The sequence below is a fragment of the Alnus glutinosa genome, chromosome 10 (genome assembly GCF_958979055.1).
Source record: "Alnus glutinosa chromosome 10, dhAlnGlut1.1, whole genome shotgun sequence".
Taxonomy (NCBI): domain Eukaryota; kingdom Viridiplantae; phylum Streptophyta; class Magnoliopsida; order Fagales; family Betulaceae; genus Alnus; species Alnus glutinosa.
In genome coordinates this window covers 26687461-26708090 of record NC_084895.1, presented here as the reverse complement: position 1 = coordinate 26708090, position 20630 = coordinate 26687461, and the positions used below count along the sequence as shown (strand labels likewise).

Genomic DNA, 20630 nt, shown 5'->3' with positions numbered 1-20630 from the left:
AATCTAACATTTTACATATATATATATATATATATATATATATATATATATATATATATATATATATATACACACACGTAAAACCACATGCACGCATACAAAACCAATAGGCTAATATTGTCAATTTTATAAAAACACCCAAAGAAGTCTTAATGAGTTAAGAACATCCAAATTAAAATAGAGAAAATTTAGGTTTTTCAAAACACTTGAATTTCAAAATTTACAAATATCATCCGAACAATCCATGGATTGTCCCAACGGTGTCACATCAAATGTTCGAATGATGCTGTAAAGTAGATAATGAAGTTTTCGGAAAGTTGTCATAACGGTTTGGACAATTGGTCCGAACAATCAAAATGTGCATGGGGTAATAATACGTACAAAACTTATAAATACAACTTGGAAAAAACAAGAGAGAACTTGTATAAAACCCTAAGGAACCCTAATCTAACCCTAATCATAATGTGCATGGGGTAATAATGCTGGACTGCGGCATTTTTGTGTTGTTTATTTAACGTTTTTTATCCTCCAATATCTCCGCTTCTTCATCTTATGTTTTCCTCATTAAATACATTCATTTTATAATTTCATTAAATTACATAAAATAACGATTACAAATATCAAAATCACCTCCTGGATTGGGGTCCTGCTTCTTTCTGCTTGCTTAATTTACGCCATTTTTTTATTAATACAATAATTTCTTCGTGAATCTTTTATATGGGATTACAAATCTCAAATGATCAAATTTTATGTTTGAAAAAAGGAGATACTCGGATCGATCGTGACATAGCAGGCTTTAACTATTTCACTTATACTGTCATAGGTACATCTTCATTAAGGAAATATACCACTCGTAATAATCATGACATTGAATAGGGGATTCTCTTTACAAAGGAAAAAAGGAATTCAAGTAGACATGGATAAACAATATATCAGAATCTATTTGTACAAAACCATCTGAAACGGGGGTCAAAACACGGCTTACTTCAGACGGACTACCTTAGCTGCCCTACGGGGAAACAAAACACGGCTCACTTCAGATGGACTACCTTAGCTGCCCTACGGCGGGACAAGTCTTTGTAAACAAATATTGAACTTGAGATTGAGATTGGTCTTTCACTCTTTCAGCATCGACTTTCTCCTACTAAACCTGTGACAGTTGCCCAGCAATCTCCACTGCTCCACACTGAATTAACAGAAAACAAAACCTTGCCAGTAAGTGACCTTTTAGTACAATAAATAGATAGAGATTGATCTGGTAGTTACCGTTACCGTTACCTTTTGAGGGCTGCTCAATCCAAGGCCCATTCATTATATTCAGAACGCTACATGCCTCACTGTACTCCAAATCGGGTAGTAACTTTGGTGTAAGTAAGAAACACCTGCATTTCGATGGAAACCAAAACTTAAGCCACCTCTACATTTTAGAAAGAGGCTTTTTTTTTTTTTTTTTTACATAACACCAAGGCAGGGCCTTTCGGACCCACCAATGGGAGTAAACTATTGACTCCACCCGTCAGTACTATGTATCAGGTAATCTAGAAAAACTGCCAAGTACGGATTCAAACCCAAGATGTTCGAGTCTCTGGGCCTGCCCTTTGACCACTAGGCTGCACTGTGATGGGTTGGAAAGAGAGTTTATAAGAAGCATAAATTGTTTTCTCATTAACTTCAAGAAATGAAACAGTAATTTTGTAACAAAAGTATCCTTTTTATAAGGTACTCAATCTTATAATCTGTTTGAAAAAAATTGCGATTTCACCCAAATTCTAGCGTAATTGTTTCCTTTTCAAGCCAAAACAATGGGCCCGACTCCATTCTATAGCATATATTCGGATGCCGGCACCAATTGGAGACTCCATTTGGGACATAACTGGACCCATTGGCCGAAAAACTTGACATAAAGAACATTAATATTGCCTAGGCCGATATATGCTTCTCTTCAACAAAAGTATTTCAATAGTACTACTAGCACCACCAAACATCTAAACCAAATTCTTTAATCATTTGTAGTCACACTATAATAAAAGCCTCTAATATAACCCCGGTTTCAACTTGGATTGTCTTTGAACTTGATAAGTCAGACACGCAACAGAAGTCCACAAACTTGCCAAACTAAATGAAGATAGAAATTATCACGGTAAATTAGAGTTCTTACTGAGGTGTGTTTGGTTGGCTGGCAGCTCTCACTAATTGCTGGAACATCTTTCTTTCATTTATAGGGTCCATCCCTGAGGAATATTCGGAACCCATAAGTATTTCTTACAAGCTGTATTAATCTAACAAGAAGTTGGAAAACACTTCATATGGTAACTAACCTTGATTTATCTCATCAACCACCCTAAATGGGCAGTCTGTAAGATCTTGAAGAGAAACAAGATAAAGAATGGTTGAAACCGAGCGCTCCTAGATAATGAAAATTTCAGGAAACCGTAAGATAGAACTGTCATACTAGCCACCAAGAACACAGATTTAAAAAAATGAGATACCCCTCCAGATTGATGGTGGGCGCTGAGAACTTGAAGCTGTCCTGCTTGCCTGAAGAAGTTATAAATGGGAAAAAAGAAGATCGACATATTCATTAAAATATTTAAATCTATATCACAATGGACTATAAAATTACATACCAAATATGGCCTCATAATTTCCAAGAAGTAAATAAACAAGCAAGAGGCATGAGATTACATCAAATTTCAAAAGAATGGGTTAACCATTAACCAAGTGCAATATACTTATTTACGGTATTATATATCTTTAATAAAATGGCAAAAATCTCTATCATATAGCCTTTAAAGAAATGGCAAAATGTCATGCAACATAAATAAACAGATGATATGATTGGTGGACTTACAAAGCGCCCTAAACTTAGTTGTGTGCATGTTAAACTGAAGCATAACATTCAAAGTACATATTGGTCATTTACGCCGGTCAATTACATGAGATGTCAAAAGTAGCTCTACCCTTCCAAGTGCAATGGAGAGTCTTTGGAGAAGAGAAGAGGCTCCTAAAATCATCAGATTTGAATCATTTGATCTCTTGAAAATTAGCACTTCTTTCCCATCAAAAGCGCCCCTATTTTGATCCTACCAGACCACTTCAAGGATAATGGCATGGTTTTCCAAGTCAATCACATATTTCTCCAAGCAAAAAGATGATAAAGCACCCTAACTCCCCTGCTGACAAACTATGCAGAAAGGTTATCAATGGATTCCCTAGCTCCCTGGCACATTTAGCAGCCATTGAAATGAATATACCTCTCCATCAGCTTACAACAATAAGGATGAGTTGGAACATCGCCATTTATTCAAAGGTTAGTGGGTGGTGCTCTTCTGAAGTCATGTCTGTCTTAATTTCTTTTCTTCAACAAAAAAAAGGGGGGAAGAAGAAGCCAACTTCATGGGTGCACAAGAACCTTGCAGGGAACTTCATAGTTTCGCTCCCATGCTAAGCTTATAGAAGAACTCCACTTCGAAGTTCTTACTTCTAGTGTCACAGCTAAATAGTGTCCTACTCCACCTCTCCAACTCCCTCTCTTTGAAAATGCAAACTTGAGACAAATTAACCCCCCCCCCCCCCCCCCCTCTTCTTTTTTCTGAGGAATACGAGAAAATGAAGCAGCCAAAGCAATTCACTCCAAACTCCTCGTCTTCTGTGATGTTGCATCTTTATCAAGGAACACCTCAGAGGCGCCTCCCACACCAAACATTCTGCCAAATAGAACTCTTCTTCATTACCAAGTAACAGAATTATAGGGTCTAGCAAAACTATCACTCAACCTTACACCTTGCCCTGAACTTACCAAATGCAAACTGCCACCTAAATTAATGCACCAACAACCTCTTTAAGTTCATACTTCACACGCACTAGCCATCTCCATAATGACCCTCCTGATGTGGCCTGATTAAACAGTCACTGTCTTACTTCCTAACCAACATTTCACACAGATGAGCAAACCTTATTCTAATCAACTAGGTTACATTTGAACCCCTTGCTTGGCCCTCCCCAGAAAGTACCTCCGAAGGTGATCCATTATCTCCTTTGCTATTTGTCATTGTTATAGAGGCTCTAAGTAAAAGCTATCCACAACTGTAGATGGGGGCTTTCTCTCAGGCTTTTCTATGGGGACAAGAAACTATGATGTGATTCATATTTCCCATCTTCTATCTACGGATGATGCCTTACTTTTTTGTGAGGCAAACCCAGAACATCTACACTTTCTGTGTACCTTATTCTTATGCTTTGCAGCTGTCTCCAATCTGAAAATTAATCTCACCATGTCAAAATTGGTTCATGTGGGTAATGTTAACAATGTTGATTGCCTGGCCAATATTCTGGGATGCACGATGTCTTCTTTGTCCATGAAGTATCTTGATCTTATTTTGAGAGCTCCTTTTAAGGCCAGGGCTATTTGGGATTGTGTTATTGAAAAGGCTGAGCATCGTTTAGACGAGTAGAAGAGGATGTACTAGTTTTGTTTAAGGGTGGAAACATTACCTAAAGAGCACATTGTCCAATTTGCCCACGTATTTCTTGTCTCTTTTGCCGATCGCATAAAGAAGCTTCAACAGGATTTCTTATAGGGTGGGATGGATGATGAGTTCAAATTTTACCTGGTAAGCTGGTCCAAGGTTTGCTCTTTGATTTGTGCGAGGGAGTATTAGGAGTCCGTAACTTGAGTATTTTTAATCATGCTCTTTTGGGGAAGTGACGTTGGTGCTATGTGCATGAGAGAGAGGTCTTGTGAAGAGTTGTAGTGGATGCTAAATATGGCAGCTTTCAGATTAAGAAACGAAGATGAAGACAAGCGCCGTTGGGTTCCCTCCAAGACGGGAAAGTTTGACATTAGATCATTCTATAATGTCCTTGTACCTCATGATAACACTTTCTTACCGTGGAAGAGTACTTGGCAAAATAAGGTCCCCTTGAAAGTGTCGTTTTTTGCTTGGACAGCCACCTTAAGGGAAGACCCTCACCATCGATAACCTTAGGAAATAGCATATTATTGTGGTTGACTGGTGTTATACATGTAAGAGGAGTGAGGAGTTTGTGGATCATCTCCTTCTCTATTGTGAAATCACCAGTGCCTTGTCATGCTATTTTGAGCCGTGTTGGGTTAAGCTTAGGTCATGCCTAAGAGAGTAGCAGACATTTTTGCATGCTGGAGAGGGTAGGGAGGCCATCCTTAGAGCACACTTGTGTGGAAGATGGTGTCATCCAACCTTTTGTGGTGTATTTGGAGGAAAGAAATGATAGATGTTGTGAAGACATTGAGAGAACGGTGGGGGAACTTAAGCCTTTCTTTTTCAAAACTCTTTATCATTGGACAGCTGCTCTAGATTTAATTTGCTTAGCTTTTATTATTTTCTTGACTTGTTCTCTCTTTCTAACTAAGTGTTTCTCCCGTATTCTCCTTATGTACTTGAGTTGCGTCTTTGCTCTTTTAATAATATTTCGTTTACTTACAAAAAAAAATTCAGTTCCCCTTGTTCAGAAGGCAGGTTTCTCTTTAAATTGAAGTTTACCAATAACACCCAAATTAAACAGCCAAAAAATCACCCATTCAAACAATTAAAAGCCTAGTATCCATAGGAAAACATAGAATAGATTCAAAGCTGCAATTACCTGAACTTGACTTTTATAAGAATTCCAAATTGATCGAAGTCCTTGTCATGCTCATCTGAGAAGAAGAAACATCATGAACAAAAAAAAAAATGTGAGAAAGACTTCTCATAAAAGTAAATTCTCTTTGAGCACCTGCAACCACATACCCAATGAAACTTCTCCTGCAACAGCCATCTCTTGGAAGTTACGACTGAAAGTCTCATTTATCTGAGCAACAAGCTTTCTCAATGTTGGAAGCCAATTTTCCTGTGCAATTCAAAATTAGCACGTTTCTTAAGAGAACATAGACTACATCAGCATACATATCAATATCAAAACAACTACACTGACGGGCTGAGCAAATCCATGAAATACATGGAGGAACTAACAAGAGAAAATAAAAAAGCTTAAAAAGCTACAAGATAATATTAATATGATATGATAGACATCAATTCATCATTCAATGTAACTTTTGATTGGGCTGGAGGGGATCACTATTACCCTGATTTTGGGAACATGTTAGTCTCTTCCCATTCAAAAATTTTGGCCATTCATGAGATTCGTGGCCATAATGAAGACAATATCATGAGCATATGACCATATTAAACAACTTAAAGGAAATCAAACACCTGGACAATTTTTTACCCAAAAAATACGCTTGGACCAGTTTACATTTTGATTGGAACCAATTTAAGGTTTGATTGAAACAAAAAGCTACTCAACCTGACATTCTAGATCACATTTTCTTTTTAAAGCTGTCTGGACAATCTGACCAAACTGCCAAATATTTAGGCAGCCAAATGCAATGATGAATAACATTAACATTTGGAAAGAAGCACACGAAAACGAACTTACTCTTCAGTAGAGCAAAAGAAGTAAATAAAGAAGAAAATTGTGTAAAAAAAGTTGTATGCACCTTTGTGGGCCATTTTTCATCCACTTAAATCAAAGATAAAATTACTGGAACCAAAGGAATTTTTTCTAAAATATATGCTCTCTAAGGATTTTTTTTATTCAAAAAATACGGATAACTAATGGAAAAGAAAGAGACAATTTAGGCATGAGGGAATGTAGAATCATATCCTAATAAGAGGGCAGATAATCTAGATAACACTCAATTGATTACTGTTACATAGCAATTCAAGATGAATTAAAGGAAATAGTTTTAAAAGGAGGAACAAAAGAAGAAGAGATCCATTTTTACGGTATGAGAATCAATGGTGCTTTCTGAGTTGGAAAGAGTAAAGAGAACAGGAAATAGGGGGTGAGCTTTGCAATAGGTAGAGTTTTCTTTGAGCAACATGAGACAACCCATGCATATTGCCTTCCAAGGCCTCACATGCTCAAACTCGGCCTTTTAGCTTCAGTATTGAATTATGAGAAGCATATATTGTATTGCCTTTTTCATTTACGTCAACTTCAATCACAAGATGATGGCAGGCAACTAAACTTCACTCACCTTCAGGTTATCAACTTCAGCTAAACATCTTCTCAGTTCCTCGTTATCTGCTGCAAGTTTCGTTGCAAGAGCTTCTATCTGTCATGTGATTGCAATTAGGTTAAAACATCAAAGAAACATCTAGTACAAAAGATACAAAAGATGGGAGAAGACTACCTGACGCTTACGGTGTTCATATTCTTCCAAAATATTGTTGTTTAGAAAAAGAATAGAATTGGCTTGAGAAACATTATCTTGAATAGCAGCCTCCAATTCCTCAATGGTAGTAGGCATCTACATTTGAACCTGAAGGACATTAGAATATTCTTTGCTAAAAGTGAATCTAATCACATGAAACCAAAACTGTCATGTTAGATTTCTTGACTAAATACTAATATTGGTAGTGTGAGACAAACAAATTATCTTAATCAAATTTCTAATACTTACTCTATAAATGTTTCATGGCAAACAGTAAATTATTGAGGTGAAGATATTCCAAACAAGAGACGAAAATGAAATAATTGTACCAGCTTGTACTTGTAAGAGTCCTAAATAGATAACCACAGTTGCCTATAAAATTAATGTCAAAATCGATGAAATTTATATGAGATCCAAAATGATTCCTCACTACTTTGGAGCATCCACGAAATCTTGCCAGGATAATCTTGAAACTTTACAGGTTTGATGCCACTAAAAATCTACTGCAGTAAGAATCTTAAATGAGAAAATTTGGTTTATGCCACAAAACCTTGTCCATAAGCATGAAATATTAATCTAGTGACCTTGATATTGCCATTGCATTAGACATATCTGAAAATGAATTTTTCCTTGTTTCAACTTTAAGCCATAATACAAACCTCAAGAAATTCCTTTTCAAGTTCTGGGGTGATCATAGCAATTGATTCTGCATGCCTCTTGGCAACTGACAGCTGCTGCCTACGATCATCCACTTCCTTCTTACCTTAACAGGAAGCAAAATGGTAAATGGTCAATTCCACATAAAAAATATTTCACATAATTTAAAGCATGGCCTGTATCTCCGAACATACATCTCCCTATTCTTTGAGGACAACATAAAATGCGGGAATCCTTATAGGGAGGACATCTTGGCCAAGATATTGTGTCTCTCAACCATTTTCTTATCATCTCGCTAGCTATTGCTGAGATGCTAAATGATAGAGCTCACCAATACCTCACTAAGACATCAAATTTTCCATCTTTCAGAAGAACAAAAAAAACCTTGATAACCTCATTAATGGTATTTAATTGTAATATGTTAGTTTCCTCACATGGCTTATTGTTAGAATCAAACAAAAATAAGGATTCCAATAAAAGGAAATCGGGTTCAAGATAACACACTTATTCTTTTAATTCGAATCCCTTTTATTGAACTATGTTATTTTGCTCTCATGGTTTATTGTTAGAGTTTACAAATAAAAGGTTCAAGATAAAGATTTCTAGAATTAAAGCAATGCAGCTTCAGTAAAACAGCAAGACGCATCTAGAGTCATTCCTGTAAAGCGAGTGTTACAAAAAAGAACATCCATCATAAAGTAATAGTGTGACTAGTAAAAAGAATGGAATAGTACTTCTAAGCAGTATGCTACTAGTAGTATACCTTAAAAAAAAGGTCTCTTAAGACAACCATAAGCATAAACACAATCCATTATATAAATACCTTAGCAACTAAGAACATAATTACATGGGTGGTGTAACTAAGAACATAATTACATGGGCCTCATCCCTCTCTGATCCTAACTTCTAAGCCATCAGCCAAGGGAACCTCAAATAATGCCAAGCTTCTTATACGAACTTACCTGATACTAAGAAGCCCCTTGAAACAATTTGACCTTTAATTACCTCTAAGATTGGCCTGATCTCGCAAACAGGATTATATACACCCAAGATAAATGCGTTTCCCCTAACATCTTTAATACACATTATATATAAAAACTCTCCCACAACATTTTAGGTTCCTTGTGCCTATGTACCTTGTGTCACTTCAACGACTCACTAGCTCCAGTGACAAATCTTCACAAAGATTTCCAAACTGGAATCATGCAAGAAACCTCTAACCAAATTATTTAACATATTGAAGATGGAAGCAACTATGATGTGGTGATATCCTTCTAGCACTCGTCAAATCATAATATTGACCTTGAATCTAAATAACTAATATATAACTTTCTTGAAAGGAGAATAAGTTCCCAACAAAAAAGGTCTAAGAAGCATGATTAAATTGGGGACCTGAGTATTCCTCACTGTGATGTCATATGCTCACTGTGTTTATGTAAGCAACAAGGCCAATTTAACATTTGACTTTTTAAGCAAAACAAAATGGCAAATAAAAACCATAATTTTGATTCAACCAAAATTTTGAGCGTAAGTCCATGAACAGATTAAAAATATTTTCGACAAATTTCTGGAGAAAGAAAAGGTCAAAATTATATTTAAATAACTACTTACAATATTCATAGTTTAGTGATGCTTGCATAGCAAACTTTTCATGCTGCTTGAGACTGACTTCCAGATCTCTAATCTGAAAATTTGTAAAACCAATAAGATCAAGAACGTTGATCAGATACTAAGGATATACATTCTTCAGTCAGGCATGCCATATTATTTCAACAAGAACAGAAAAGATATACATATGACAAACAGACAGATCCAATGGAGAAATTCATTTAAGTTGAAAGAAAACTTCACTAAAACACTGAGAGGATGCTATGTGAATTGATCACAAAACATCGGAAGTTTTGAGCCGTTTACATCTAGAAATATCTCCAAAAACCAATCCATTGCAATCTTTTTTTCCAAATAATAACATTGGTATGTCGACTTCATAAAGTATAACATAAAGCTAAATTTATGCACTTTTTTTATGCAAGTAAATTTATGCACATTTATGCACCACAAAATAGCATACAAGATAATTAAAAGATTAAAACATAGCTAAAAAGTTCCTTCCCCACCACAAGGGAAAAAGACCTGGTAAGTCTAACATCCAATAGATTAACTCTGAATTGAATAATTAACATGCACTATACCTGCTATAATAAAGATAGTCTGCACTTTTGGAATTTTGACAACGTTTTCATTGTAATTTAAAATTTAAAGCAATTTTTTTTTTTTGATAAGTAAAATTTAAAGCAAATTTTAAATCAACATGTATGCTATATCACAGACCATCGACAATGTATTTGGCTTTTACCAGAAAAATCAGGTATTCAACTGTTTCTAACATATTTCAAAATCATTTAACATTTCAATGTAAATCATTCAGCACTACATGTACTACAAACTAAAGCACATAATGGACAAATACATGCATTTCCTACAGATGAATTTGTTGGTAAAAAAATAGTTCATTATCACCATTATCGATATCTCTATATATAAGTTCTACGGGTATTATAGTCAGTGTATGCATTAGTTTAAACAAACTTTTATTAGCATCCTCTGCAGCCACTATTCTTCACTGGCACACAGACAGATCCGCACCAACAAAAACTATAGGTCTATTGACATGTTCAAGCCCTAGTTTCGCGCTCAATCATGCCACCTCTGGCTTCTCAAGAACAATGTATTTTCTAACATTGCCAATTCAGTTGTTACAGGAATAAGACGGGGGGGGGGGGGGGGGGAGAGAGAGAGACAAATTTAATCAATAGAATCTGGGAATCAATAAATGGATTTTAATAATGCTTGTACAGCATCCCAGATCAGCTTGACAATTAATCCCTGAAAATACCTTTGCATCAAATTCAATGGATGCCATATGTGTTTCTGCAAACCTCTGTTTGTAAGAAACAGCCTCAACGAGTAGGTTCTGTCAAAAATAATTATGGTTAGAAGAATGAAGCAACTGATTTATTCAACACATATACCTCTATGCTAGAGAATAGTTTATTGTGTAATTCTGACATAAATCTACAGACAAAGTAATTGCACAACATAATAACGAAAAAGGAGCACAAAACCAGAACCTGAAAGCAACTTCACCTTAAGTTCAATTGCACAATGGAACCGCTGAATGTTACATTTTGCAGCTTGATCAATAAGCTTTGCCATAACAGTATCCAGGTCATCCCCCTTCTCTAAAGATTCTAATTTTCTTCTCCTCTGAACTAAGATCACCAGAGTATATTCATTTTTTAAAATAATGCAAAGAATGGATGCAACAGTTTTCTAAATAGCAACTTCTATGCTTACTGATAAGGTTTTCCAATTCACGCCGTTTTCTCTTCTCATGCTGTGATATCTTGATAATCTCCTCCTACAAAATATTTTTTTTGATAAGTAAAATGAATGAAAAAGAAATCTCCACCTACAAAATATATATCATGAATGCAGTACAAATGCAAATTTGCATGTCAGATCAACTCCCAACAAGTTACTTTTCAAAGTTAAATGTAGTAACAAAAATACGATCAAACTCAAAGAAGAGAAGTCAGGTATCAGTTAACACATAGGAAAACTTGTGTATGTTTTTTAGCATACCCGCTGTTTGTGAAGTTTAGCTGCTTCCTCCTCTAAGTATCTTAGCTCAGTCTGAAGTGATTTAAGACTTTCCTCAAAAGAAGTAATAGACTCTTCCAGCTCCTTTTTCCTGGACCGCATCCCTTCAATTTCCCCCGCATCCAAACCTGAAAAGCAGAAAATAAGAATTGGCAGCTTACACAATCATTAAGGTCTTAGATCATATGCTGATTAAGACAAAAGGTTTATAGAAACATACTACACAAAAGAAGACTTGAGCGATGCACTGGTTCTACACTGGCTGAAAAATGATCACCATATCTAGATTTAGACCACCGATAGTGATTTTCCGGAGTCCAACAATCTAAAATACCCAACTTTTGAAGATTATCAGCCTTTTGATCAGTTTCCTTGGACCCTATGTACTGAGTCAAGAACATGTAAGTTAGGAACAGAGATAAGCTTCATATGACAGATATAATCAGAAACCACATTTCCTAACTTCCCAACATCGTGAGGCTCGGCCCCACGGACCGCTCACATACTCAAATCAATCACAAAAAATAATAATAATAAAAAGCTTAGGAAGCATACTGAATGATCCAAACCAAATTGGCCAGTCAAAACGTCCTTTACAGCATTAGGAGCATCAAAAACTTGGTCAATCCGGGAATAGAGGCCAAGTGAATGCATCTGCTTGATATAAAAAAATGACAATAAGATTCTCAAGACTGTTCAAATGTGGTACATAGCTGAAGCTCCAACCCCACATACCTCCTCAGAAAGTTGAAAGGGCAATGTAGCACGGCCTTCATTCCCCATATAATTTAAGACTGGAACATCAAATGACCTTAGATTTTTTACCAAAAAGTCCCGATCACCAGGATCCTGAGTTATGAAAGACTGAAAATCAAGCAAAAATGAAATAAGAAACAAGGGTGATTAGAAGTTTACTGAAAAAAAGAACTTTCCCCGCCGCCCCAATAAAAACTTACATTCATATAAAATGATGGGGTTTTTTTCTTTTCTCAATACGCAATATAGCATTTTACTGAAAGAAAATTATATAGTAAAAGATAAGGAGAAATTACACTTAATCCTCCCAAGCTAACATAGGTGCACAACTTTTCGTCCATTTTAACGCCAAATCTAATGGAAGGTGCAAATTGCAACGAACTGGTAGTTTGAAGGGGCTAAGAATTACAATATTAATTGGGAAGTGTCTTTCAATTTTGGGGAGTCAAGTACAATTTCTGATTAACGCCAACCCATAAAAGTATGAGAAAACAGGTAGAAACAATGCAGCATCAACAAAAATTGAATAACAATAAGATCTAGCTCAATTTTCACACCTTGATTGCCTAATTAGCAGGGAGTTATTTATATAGCAACTTTTTTTTTAATAAGTAAACGAAATTTCATTTAAAAGCCTAAAAGGCGCAACCTAAGTATACAAGGGAAACACCTAGCTAGGAGAAGAAAAAGAGGCAAAGAAATCGTGAAAGCTAAGCCCATTAAGATCTAAAGCAGTTGTCTAGTGGAAAAGAAAGAAAGAAAAAAAAAAAAAAAAAAATTAGTTCCACCACCGTCTTCTAGTGGTCCTCAAAACTTCTATCATTTCTTTCCCTTCAAATACACCACAAAAGGCATGATAGGACCATCTCCGACAGTGCTGCATTTTGATAACTGCCGCACACACTCTCCAACAGGCAAAAAGGTCTACTGCACTTATAGGCATAACCCAAACTAACCCGATCCCTAAAAAAATTTTGTTTTGTGCAGTTAAGGTCTCAATCTCTAACAATATGGAAAAGTCTTTAAGTTTTGGCTACAGCGTGCATACATCCAAAATCCCTATAGAAAGAGTTAAGTACTTGGGATGCACGGGGGAATTTGTGATCTCTTGGTATGAGAGATTGCCATGATGTCCTTAATTAAGTATATATGTCACTAAATGAGAGAAACTGATTCATAAATGTTCTATAGTCCATATGCCCGAGACAAATTAACATTTTCCTGCAATTCCTTGTTTATTAGTCCCTCATTCCGATGCCTTATTGTGATTTATCCAAATTTATGGGACCCTTTTCAAATCATTAACCTAACAAATTCCTTCCAATACCCTTGTCCCAGTGTAGCTTTTTGGAGTAACTAATATCTATAAGTAATAAAACCAACAAGTAATCCAGGAACCTGGCATAATCCTCATCCAAGGCTGGGCAAATGCTGAACTCAAATGAGAAAAAATAGGAGTCGAGAACCTTATTTTTCTGTTTAATACAGATTAAGACAAAATTCTAAATAAAGTGATAACTGGTGAGAATACCTTCCAGATGTAATATGGGACATGACCTTCTAAATAGTCTGCATGAACCCGATCCGAGACATTAACCTGAACAGAAAAATATGAAAATGCAAGTGGAAAGGAAAATTTTATTCATAAACACAACAATCTGAACTTTAGAATATGTACCTCAACCAAAACAGGACCATACACCTCCTTATTGAACTCTTCGCGATGTTCTTGCAACCAGTGATAAGCCTCAAATATCTTCTCAGCTCCAGATTTTCTTAATGCCTGTAGGCATTTGTTATGTGTATTTTCCATATCCCTCAGCCTGCAAAAAAAAAATATCATTAAAAAGCCAGAGTAGGGGAAAAAGGCATATAGAAAACATTTTACTCTCAGTCAAATTTTACCTGTCTATGCAGTTCCTGAGGCTCAATTTTTTTTGAGCTAAAAGTTTTTCCTTCTCTGACTTTTGATATCTCTTCTGGTTAGCAGAAACTTCTAGCTCCAGAATGCGAGCACTTAAATTTTCCTTGAAAATTAATTCAGTAATTAGAGTAGAGGCAGCATCCAAGTCAAAAAGACCAGCAACCAAATAGTAATTAATGATTTTCATAAAAGTGATCAGGTCAAGTTGTCCTCCATAGAGAACACACGACTTCCAACCGAATGTTGTTTTACAATTTGTACTTATAATTCTATCAAATAGTAACTGATGATTATTAGTCATATAAAAAATTTACATTATTTACGTGCAAACCAACACCACAAAACTTAGTAGATTTTACTTGCACCAATAAGATATATGAAAAGCAGATAAGAGAAATCATAACCTCTTCAAAATAGATAAGGTTAAAATTCAGTTTCATACATTTGAAGTGGTAATAATTATAAGGGGAAACTTCACTTAACCTCCCTGACTTCCATCTTTTGCAATCTCCCCCTCAAAGTTCAAAAACTCTCAATTTAGTGTATCGAACTCTCAATTTTTTGCAATCTCACCCCTCCCATTAGGGTTTGGGGTTAAATCAGATGATTAAAGAGTAAAATAACCCTTATACCCCTGTAAACTTTATAAAATTACCCTTAAATTACAATATTTTTTTAAATGAGGGTATTTTGGGAATTTACCACCCCCTCCGTTAGGATTTAACGGAAAATCCTAACAAAGAGGTGAGATTGCAAATTTTTTAAAGTTCGGTACACTAAATTGAGAGTTCTTGAACTTTGAGGAGAAGATTGTAAAAGTGATGGAATTTCAGAGGGGTCAAGTGAAGTTTAACCTAATTATAAAGTTTCTTGTCACTATAGGCAAGAACAAAATTACCAACTGAACTTGCATCATAGCCCACACTGCCAGAAGAAATCGTTGGTTGAAGCTAGAAAGAGTAACTTACAAGCTCATCTTTTGGAGGTTCATAAAGTGGCAGATTTTCAAAATCCAGTTCAGCAGCAGCAAGATCCTCTTTAGCTTTTAAGATTCTTTGTTGACGAGATTCTTCTTGCCTCCTGAGGTCTTCCATTTCATTGTATTTTCCTCGTGCTTGCACCCCCTATGAATAATAATATTGAAGCAAATAGAATATACTCAACTGTATAACAAAATATTAGAGAAACTGAAAAATATAAGAGAGAGAAAAGCAAAAAATAGCAATATCCAAGTACCAAATGGCTTTCACTCGCCACAAGTTCTATTCGTTTTTTCGAATTTTCATTTATGAGACTGGTAACTTTTTTACATTTAGTATCCAATGCTGCTTTCTCCTGCTTTTGTTTCCTGCAAATAATTGATTGATTATGAGTACACCCAACACCTTAGAAGAAGAACAAGGACATATTGCAACAGTAATTGGTCTCAATCTACATAACACAGAATCCTCCATGAGTAAATGTCTCTGTCACAAAGCTAAGATATCTAATCAACACTTAACGAACTTCAGATGCAAAGTAACCATCACAGACATTTGACATGCAACTACCTCTGAATGTCTTTTTTTTTTTTTTTTTATAAGAAATTGAAATTTCATTAAAAAGCGCAAAAGGCCCAACCCAGGTACACAAGAAGTCTACAATAGAAACACCTAGCTATAAGAAGAAAAAGAGGCAAGAAAATCATGAAAGCTAAGCCCATTAAGATCTAAAGCAGTTGCCCAGTGGAAAAGAGTTCTGAAAAAGAAAAAATTTAGTTCCATATATGGTCAGCATGTCAATGACCACATATGATAAAACATGTCATTAGCATATATGACACAGTCGATAGTTTACTAAAATAGAAGATAATTGCATATACAGTAAGAATTGCACATTGGGTAAAACCAAATCATCATACTCAATTGGTTCTCTAAGGTCATTTAAAGTTTTTGCAGCTTCATCCAACTTCTTCTTGGCATCTTTTTCCTGCTCCTTAGCCTCCATATATTCAGCCTTCTTCATGTCATACTTCAGCCAGGGTAATTTCTTTTTCATGGACTCTACCTGTAAATGACAGAAAAAAAAAAAGGTTTTAATAAGTAACTGATAATTACCATTAAAAGCGTAAAGGCGCCCCTAAGTACACAGAAAGTATACAAGATGATGCACCTAGCTAGAAAGAGCAAAAATGACAAGGAAATCACTATAACTAAATTGAAAAAAAAAAAAAAAAAAAAAAAAAAAAAAGGCATTTGAAATGCTATCAAGCATAAAAATATTGATTAGCAAAACCTAGAAAAACAAACCTTCGCTAGAAAGTCTTCTCTTTGACGGACACGCTCAACATCTTTTTCTAATTCAGCATTAAGCGCCTTCCATTGATTCAAAGTTTCTCCATTCCTCTCAACTGACTAAATCAGGGAAAATTCTTATTAATAGCCATAGTTGTTATAGATATAACAATAACCACAATAATCATAACTGCACAGTTTTAATAATTTCAAATCATAAACACTATATCCATGAAGAAGGTGAATCTTTAGAAACTCACTAGCTCAATATTCTTCAGTTCACGGCTTTTTTCAACAAGGGCACGATGTTGGATTGGAAGTTGAGGATCAACAGCCTTTTCAGTCTCTTCTAGAAGTTGCACGGGAGTTAATCTGGCAAACTCACAGACCCTGTCTTGTGGTAAAAACTACAACCCAAAACCCGACCCCCACCCCCCAAGGGGAAGAAAAAAAACAAGAAATTTAGAAATAGAACCCGATGTAAACCCATAATCAGCTACACAAATAGCAAAACTGTAATATCATGAATATCAATTACCATCCATGCGATACGTAAAGGAGGTGGGATGGGGGAGTTACAGAAAAAGAAGAGAGAAGAACCAATGGATGAAAAATTAAAAAAAGTTACACAACAGAGAGTAGATACAAATCAAAGGGATGCAAAATAAAGTTAGAGGTATTAGGGAATTGACAATCTTACCATGTCCTATTAATTATGCTTCTTGTGAAGTATTTGGAGGGGGAGAAATGCTAGGACTTTGAAGGAGTTGAGTCTTACTGCTTAAACTAAAATCATCATGTCTGAGATCAGTTTTTGATTGGATGAGAGCAATAGGGGATTTTGCTTCTTCCACCGTTTGGAGTTTTTAGATCTTTGTAAATTTAAATCTTTGGTTTTTCTTTATTTTTGCATCTCTCTTGTATACTTCCCATGTGCTTGGCTACACCCTTATGTTTTTTTCAATAGAATGTTATCAAAAAACTAGAGACATGATTAAGGATGTGTCTATTAATATATATATATAAGCAACAAAGCCTAATAAAAGAAGGGGGCTATATACCCTGCAAAATAAGTCTTCAAATATCCTGAAATGCACACATTTAGATTGTCCATTACGCAGGTCTCATGTGTGGCCCAAGTAAGGCCCACATGTCCAGATGATCCAAATCCAAGAAGCATGTTTAATACATCACAAGGGAAATGGTCTGAAGAAAATATAACCTTTAACAATTGGAACTCCCCATTACATCATCAAGGTAAAAAATAAGGAATGATAGCAATCGAAAAGTTTACTCTCTCAGTTGGCCATACATCTTACTGAAAAGGAGATTCTTAAATGGAAGTTGAGATAGGAATTTGGGAGAAAAAAACACTAAGAGATATATATATATATATACACATAAAATATCACAATTTATAGTTTATCTCTTTTAGAAGGTTACACAGTTATACTCCCGTGCCGCAAAAGAGACAGCACCTGCCAGATGAGATGAAGGAACCTCAGCAGGATCGCAAATTGAAGCACAGAAAAATACTAGCATATCACAAGGGCCATTATGGTACTTGATGCCAACTAACTGGTACTTGAGATTAAGGGCAGTGGATATTGTATTAGATAGATATTTCTGAAGTGTTCCAAACCAAATGCAGACAGACAGACATGCACACGTGCTTTCAGCCAATGAGCTCAGTTTCAATAACAAACCCATTCTTCCATGATAAGGAATGGAACATAAATATAAAATATATATATATATATATATATATATATATATATAATGCATGTAAAAGGAAGCAAAGTTGCATCTATTCAATAACATTTCACAGTTGATGCATCAAATATCCTAATCTAGGTCTTCAAATTTACTCACTTGAGTCAAATTGTTGACTTGGATGTTGAACCTTTGAATGATTTCAGCTACATCTTTTTTAGGGACCACTTTTCCTGAAACCAACAAATGAAGGATAAGAAATCGCTAGCTAGAGTAAATGTTTTCTGTTTTCCTGTTTATTTAGCAGGAGCAGTGCTGTGCAAGGCTATTTAAAACAGAGATCTTAAGCACTTCTTATTCTTTTTGCTTATGCTATGAATGGTAGGATTAGATTAGGTTAATTGCTAATGTTGGTTATTAGTAAGTTTTATAAGGTTTTGTTTCATTATATATAGAAAATCATGAAAGCATTGCAATAGACCCTTGACTTTAATTATTAAAAAAATTTCCCTTTGGTTTATAGTTCGTTCGAGAACTTTTTGCTTGATTTAGCACCCAAAGCAAGGTTTTCCCATCCTCTCTATCTAATAAAGGCTTCAAAGGAAGATGCATATCATCATTATGAACAGATGTTGCTTGTGCAAGAGAAATAGGGAATTAGTAGACCACCTTCTTCTTCACTATGATGTGACTTCCGCTCTGTGAAATACCTTTTTTACTTGTTTTGGTATGTCTTGGGTTATGTCTAAAAGAGTTATCGACTTGTTTGTCTGTTGGTGGCAGTCTGGAAGGCCGAGGAGTGCAGCAATTTGGAAGATGGTGCCAATCTGCATTATTTTGTGTGTATGGAAGAAAATAAGTCTTAGATGTTTCGAGAATTTGGAGAGTTCCAAGGAGAATATTTTAGCTTCGTTTTTTCATTCTCTGTATCTTTGGACGGTGACTTTTTTGTCCTCACTGTCGATTAGTATTGCCGATTTCCTTATCCATTTTTCTATTCCTAGTTAAGTATTTCCATTTGTATACTTCCGGTGTACTTAGGGGCACCTTACACTTTCAATTAGACTAAATTTACTTATAAAAAAAATAAAAAATAAAAAAAAGTATGCTTTCACATTACTAGATAACCCTCATGATATCACAATATATATCCACACAATAACACAAGATGCAAACTTAAACACACACATTCACACCAGGACGTGTGGATGTCATTTAGGAAAAACAAGTTTCTATTAATTTTTCAATTCAAATAAATTTATAGAATTACAGCAAACTATTGAAATTGATAGAGGAAAAACAGACATTACATATATAAAGGAACTGAAATTTAAAAATTGCTTGACAAACCAGCCACCAGAAGCTAATTTGGACTGAGGTTCAACTAGTAATTCAGAAGTTCCTTCTTCATGCAACATTAGGTAAAATTATGGATAAATTAAGGTCCTGGTAACATAAAACCAACATGGTTCCTTGTGTTGCAGCTCGGCCTGGTAGCCCATGCCCAAATTTTGGCCTTGAACCGAAATTTTTTTACCCTATGTGCTGGCCCAGCCCAACCCAACCCACAGGCACTCGTAGTTGCAGCTAGAAACCACCTTGGTTCACATGTTAAGATCATCACAATTGTTTTCTCTATTCTCTCCCATCTAAGTTAATCTCAACCAAGAAAATGTTAGATTAGTGGTCAAAATACAGAAAATTTCAGTGAAATGAGAGACTCGTGTCAAGTATTAAATATCTTACCGTTGAATAACCACTCAGACTTGTTATGCGTATCAATTTTACGCATAATGGTAATCTGCTCTTCTTTGGCGTCCCCTCTTAGGGAAATTTTAATATAACCAGATTCCTCTCCACGCTTCACATATGCTCCAACACTTGTAGCCCTCCCAAGCAGCTGCGCAGAATAAACTTCCAATCATTACAAAAAGTGCCAGCAGTGTAATCAAAAAATTGTGCCAGCCTTTAACTAACCTGAGGCTCACCACCTAGACCAAGTGCAATGGCACATACGAGAGAGCTCTTCCCAGATCCATTTGGTCCAATTACAAGGTTCAGACGTGACCCCGGTTTGCATTTCAGGTGATTAAAGGTCATGAAATTGTGGAGCTCGATCTCAATTATATTTCCACGCATGTAATCATCTTCCCCTCTGAAAGAACAAGTTGGAAAGCATTAATTTTCCATTGCTAAAAAGAATGAATTGTAGGATATAAAATCTTAAATCCCAACATACATTATTTGAATCTTAACACGGGTTCCCAGTTCATTTCAGCTGAATAGTTTTATTAATCTCGGCAGACGGTACTCTTTTGTTTGTTTCTGCAGGTCCCGTACAATGAAAAGTCTAGTACTTGAAAATATAAATATCTTTACTCCTACATTTTTTTAAGAGTAAAACCAA

The 20630-nt window shown here is 35.5% G+C and overlaps 1 protein-coding gene across 3 annotated transcripts in view; it reads right to left on the bottom strand.

The window, feature by feature from the left end:
- The window catches only part of LOC133879571 (structural maintenance of chromosomes protein 5), a 36408-nt gene that overhangs the window by 15112 nt on the left and 666 nt on the right, over window positions 1–20630 (bottom strand). The window contains exons 2-31 of one of the 3 annotated variants that reach the window (XR_009902118.1): window positions 20201–20378; window positions 19970–20123; window positions 18383–18456; window positions 16771–16917; window positions 16526–16630; window positions 16138–16283; window positions 15474–15585; window positions 15206–15361; window positions 14219–14340; window positions 13992–14136; window positions 13845–13910; window positions 12293–12421; window positions 12113–12211; window positions 11778–11943; window positions 11540–11685; window positions 11252–11315; window positions 11042–11166; window positions 10791–10868; window positions 9506–9578; window positions 7897–8000; window positions 7217–7333; window positions 7061–7138; window positions 5769–5868; window positions 5623–5677; window positions 2490–2538; window positions 2319–2406; window positions 2159–2231; window positions 1279–1382; window positions 1050–1186; window positions 835–999 (exon numbers count right to left, since the gene is read on the bottom strand). Coding sequence is in view for 2 of the 3 variants with exons in the window: in XM_062318186.1 (XP_062174170.1) it covers window positions 1125–1186; window positions 1279–1382; window positions 2159–2231; window positions 2319–2406; window positions 2490–2538; window positions 5623–5677; window positions 5769–5868; window positions 7061–7138; window positions 7217–7333; window positions 7897–8000; window positions 9506–9578; window positions 10791–10868; window positions 11042–11166; window positions 11252–11315; window positions 11540–11685; window positions 11778–11943; window positions 12113–12211; window positions 12293–12421; window positions 13845–13910; window positions 13992–14136; window positions 14219–14340; window positions 15206–15361; window positions 15474–15585; window positions 16138–16283; window positions 16526–16630; window positions 16771–16917; window positions 18383–18456; window positions 19970–20123; window positions 20201–20378 (3115 nt within the window). In the remaining variant the exon portion in view is untranslated. Of the gene's footprint in view, window positions 1–834; window positions 1187–1278; window positions 1383–2158; window positions 2232–2318; window positions 2407–2489; window positions 2539–5622; window positions 5678–5768; window positions 5869–7060; window positions 7139–7216; window positions 7334–7896; window positions 8001–9505; window positions 9579–10790; window positions 10869–11041; window positions 11167–11251; window positions 11316–11539; window positions 11686–11777; window positions 11944–12112; window positions 12212–12292; window positions 12422–13844; window positions 13911–13991; window positions 14137–14218; window positions 14341–15205; window positions 15362–15473; window positions 15586–16137; window positions 16284–16525; window positions 16631–16770; window positions 16918–18382; window positions 18457–19969; window positions 20124–20200; window positions 20379–20630 lie in introns of those variants that run through there. The other 2 variants (XM_062318186.1, XM_062318187.1) reach the window with 2 other exon arrangements.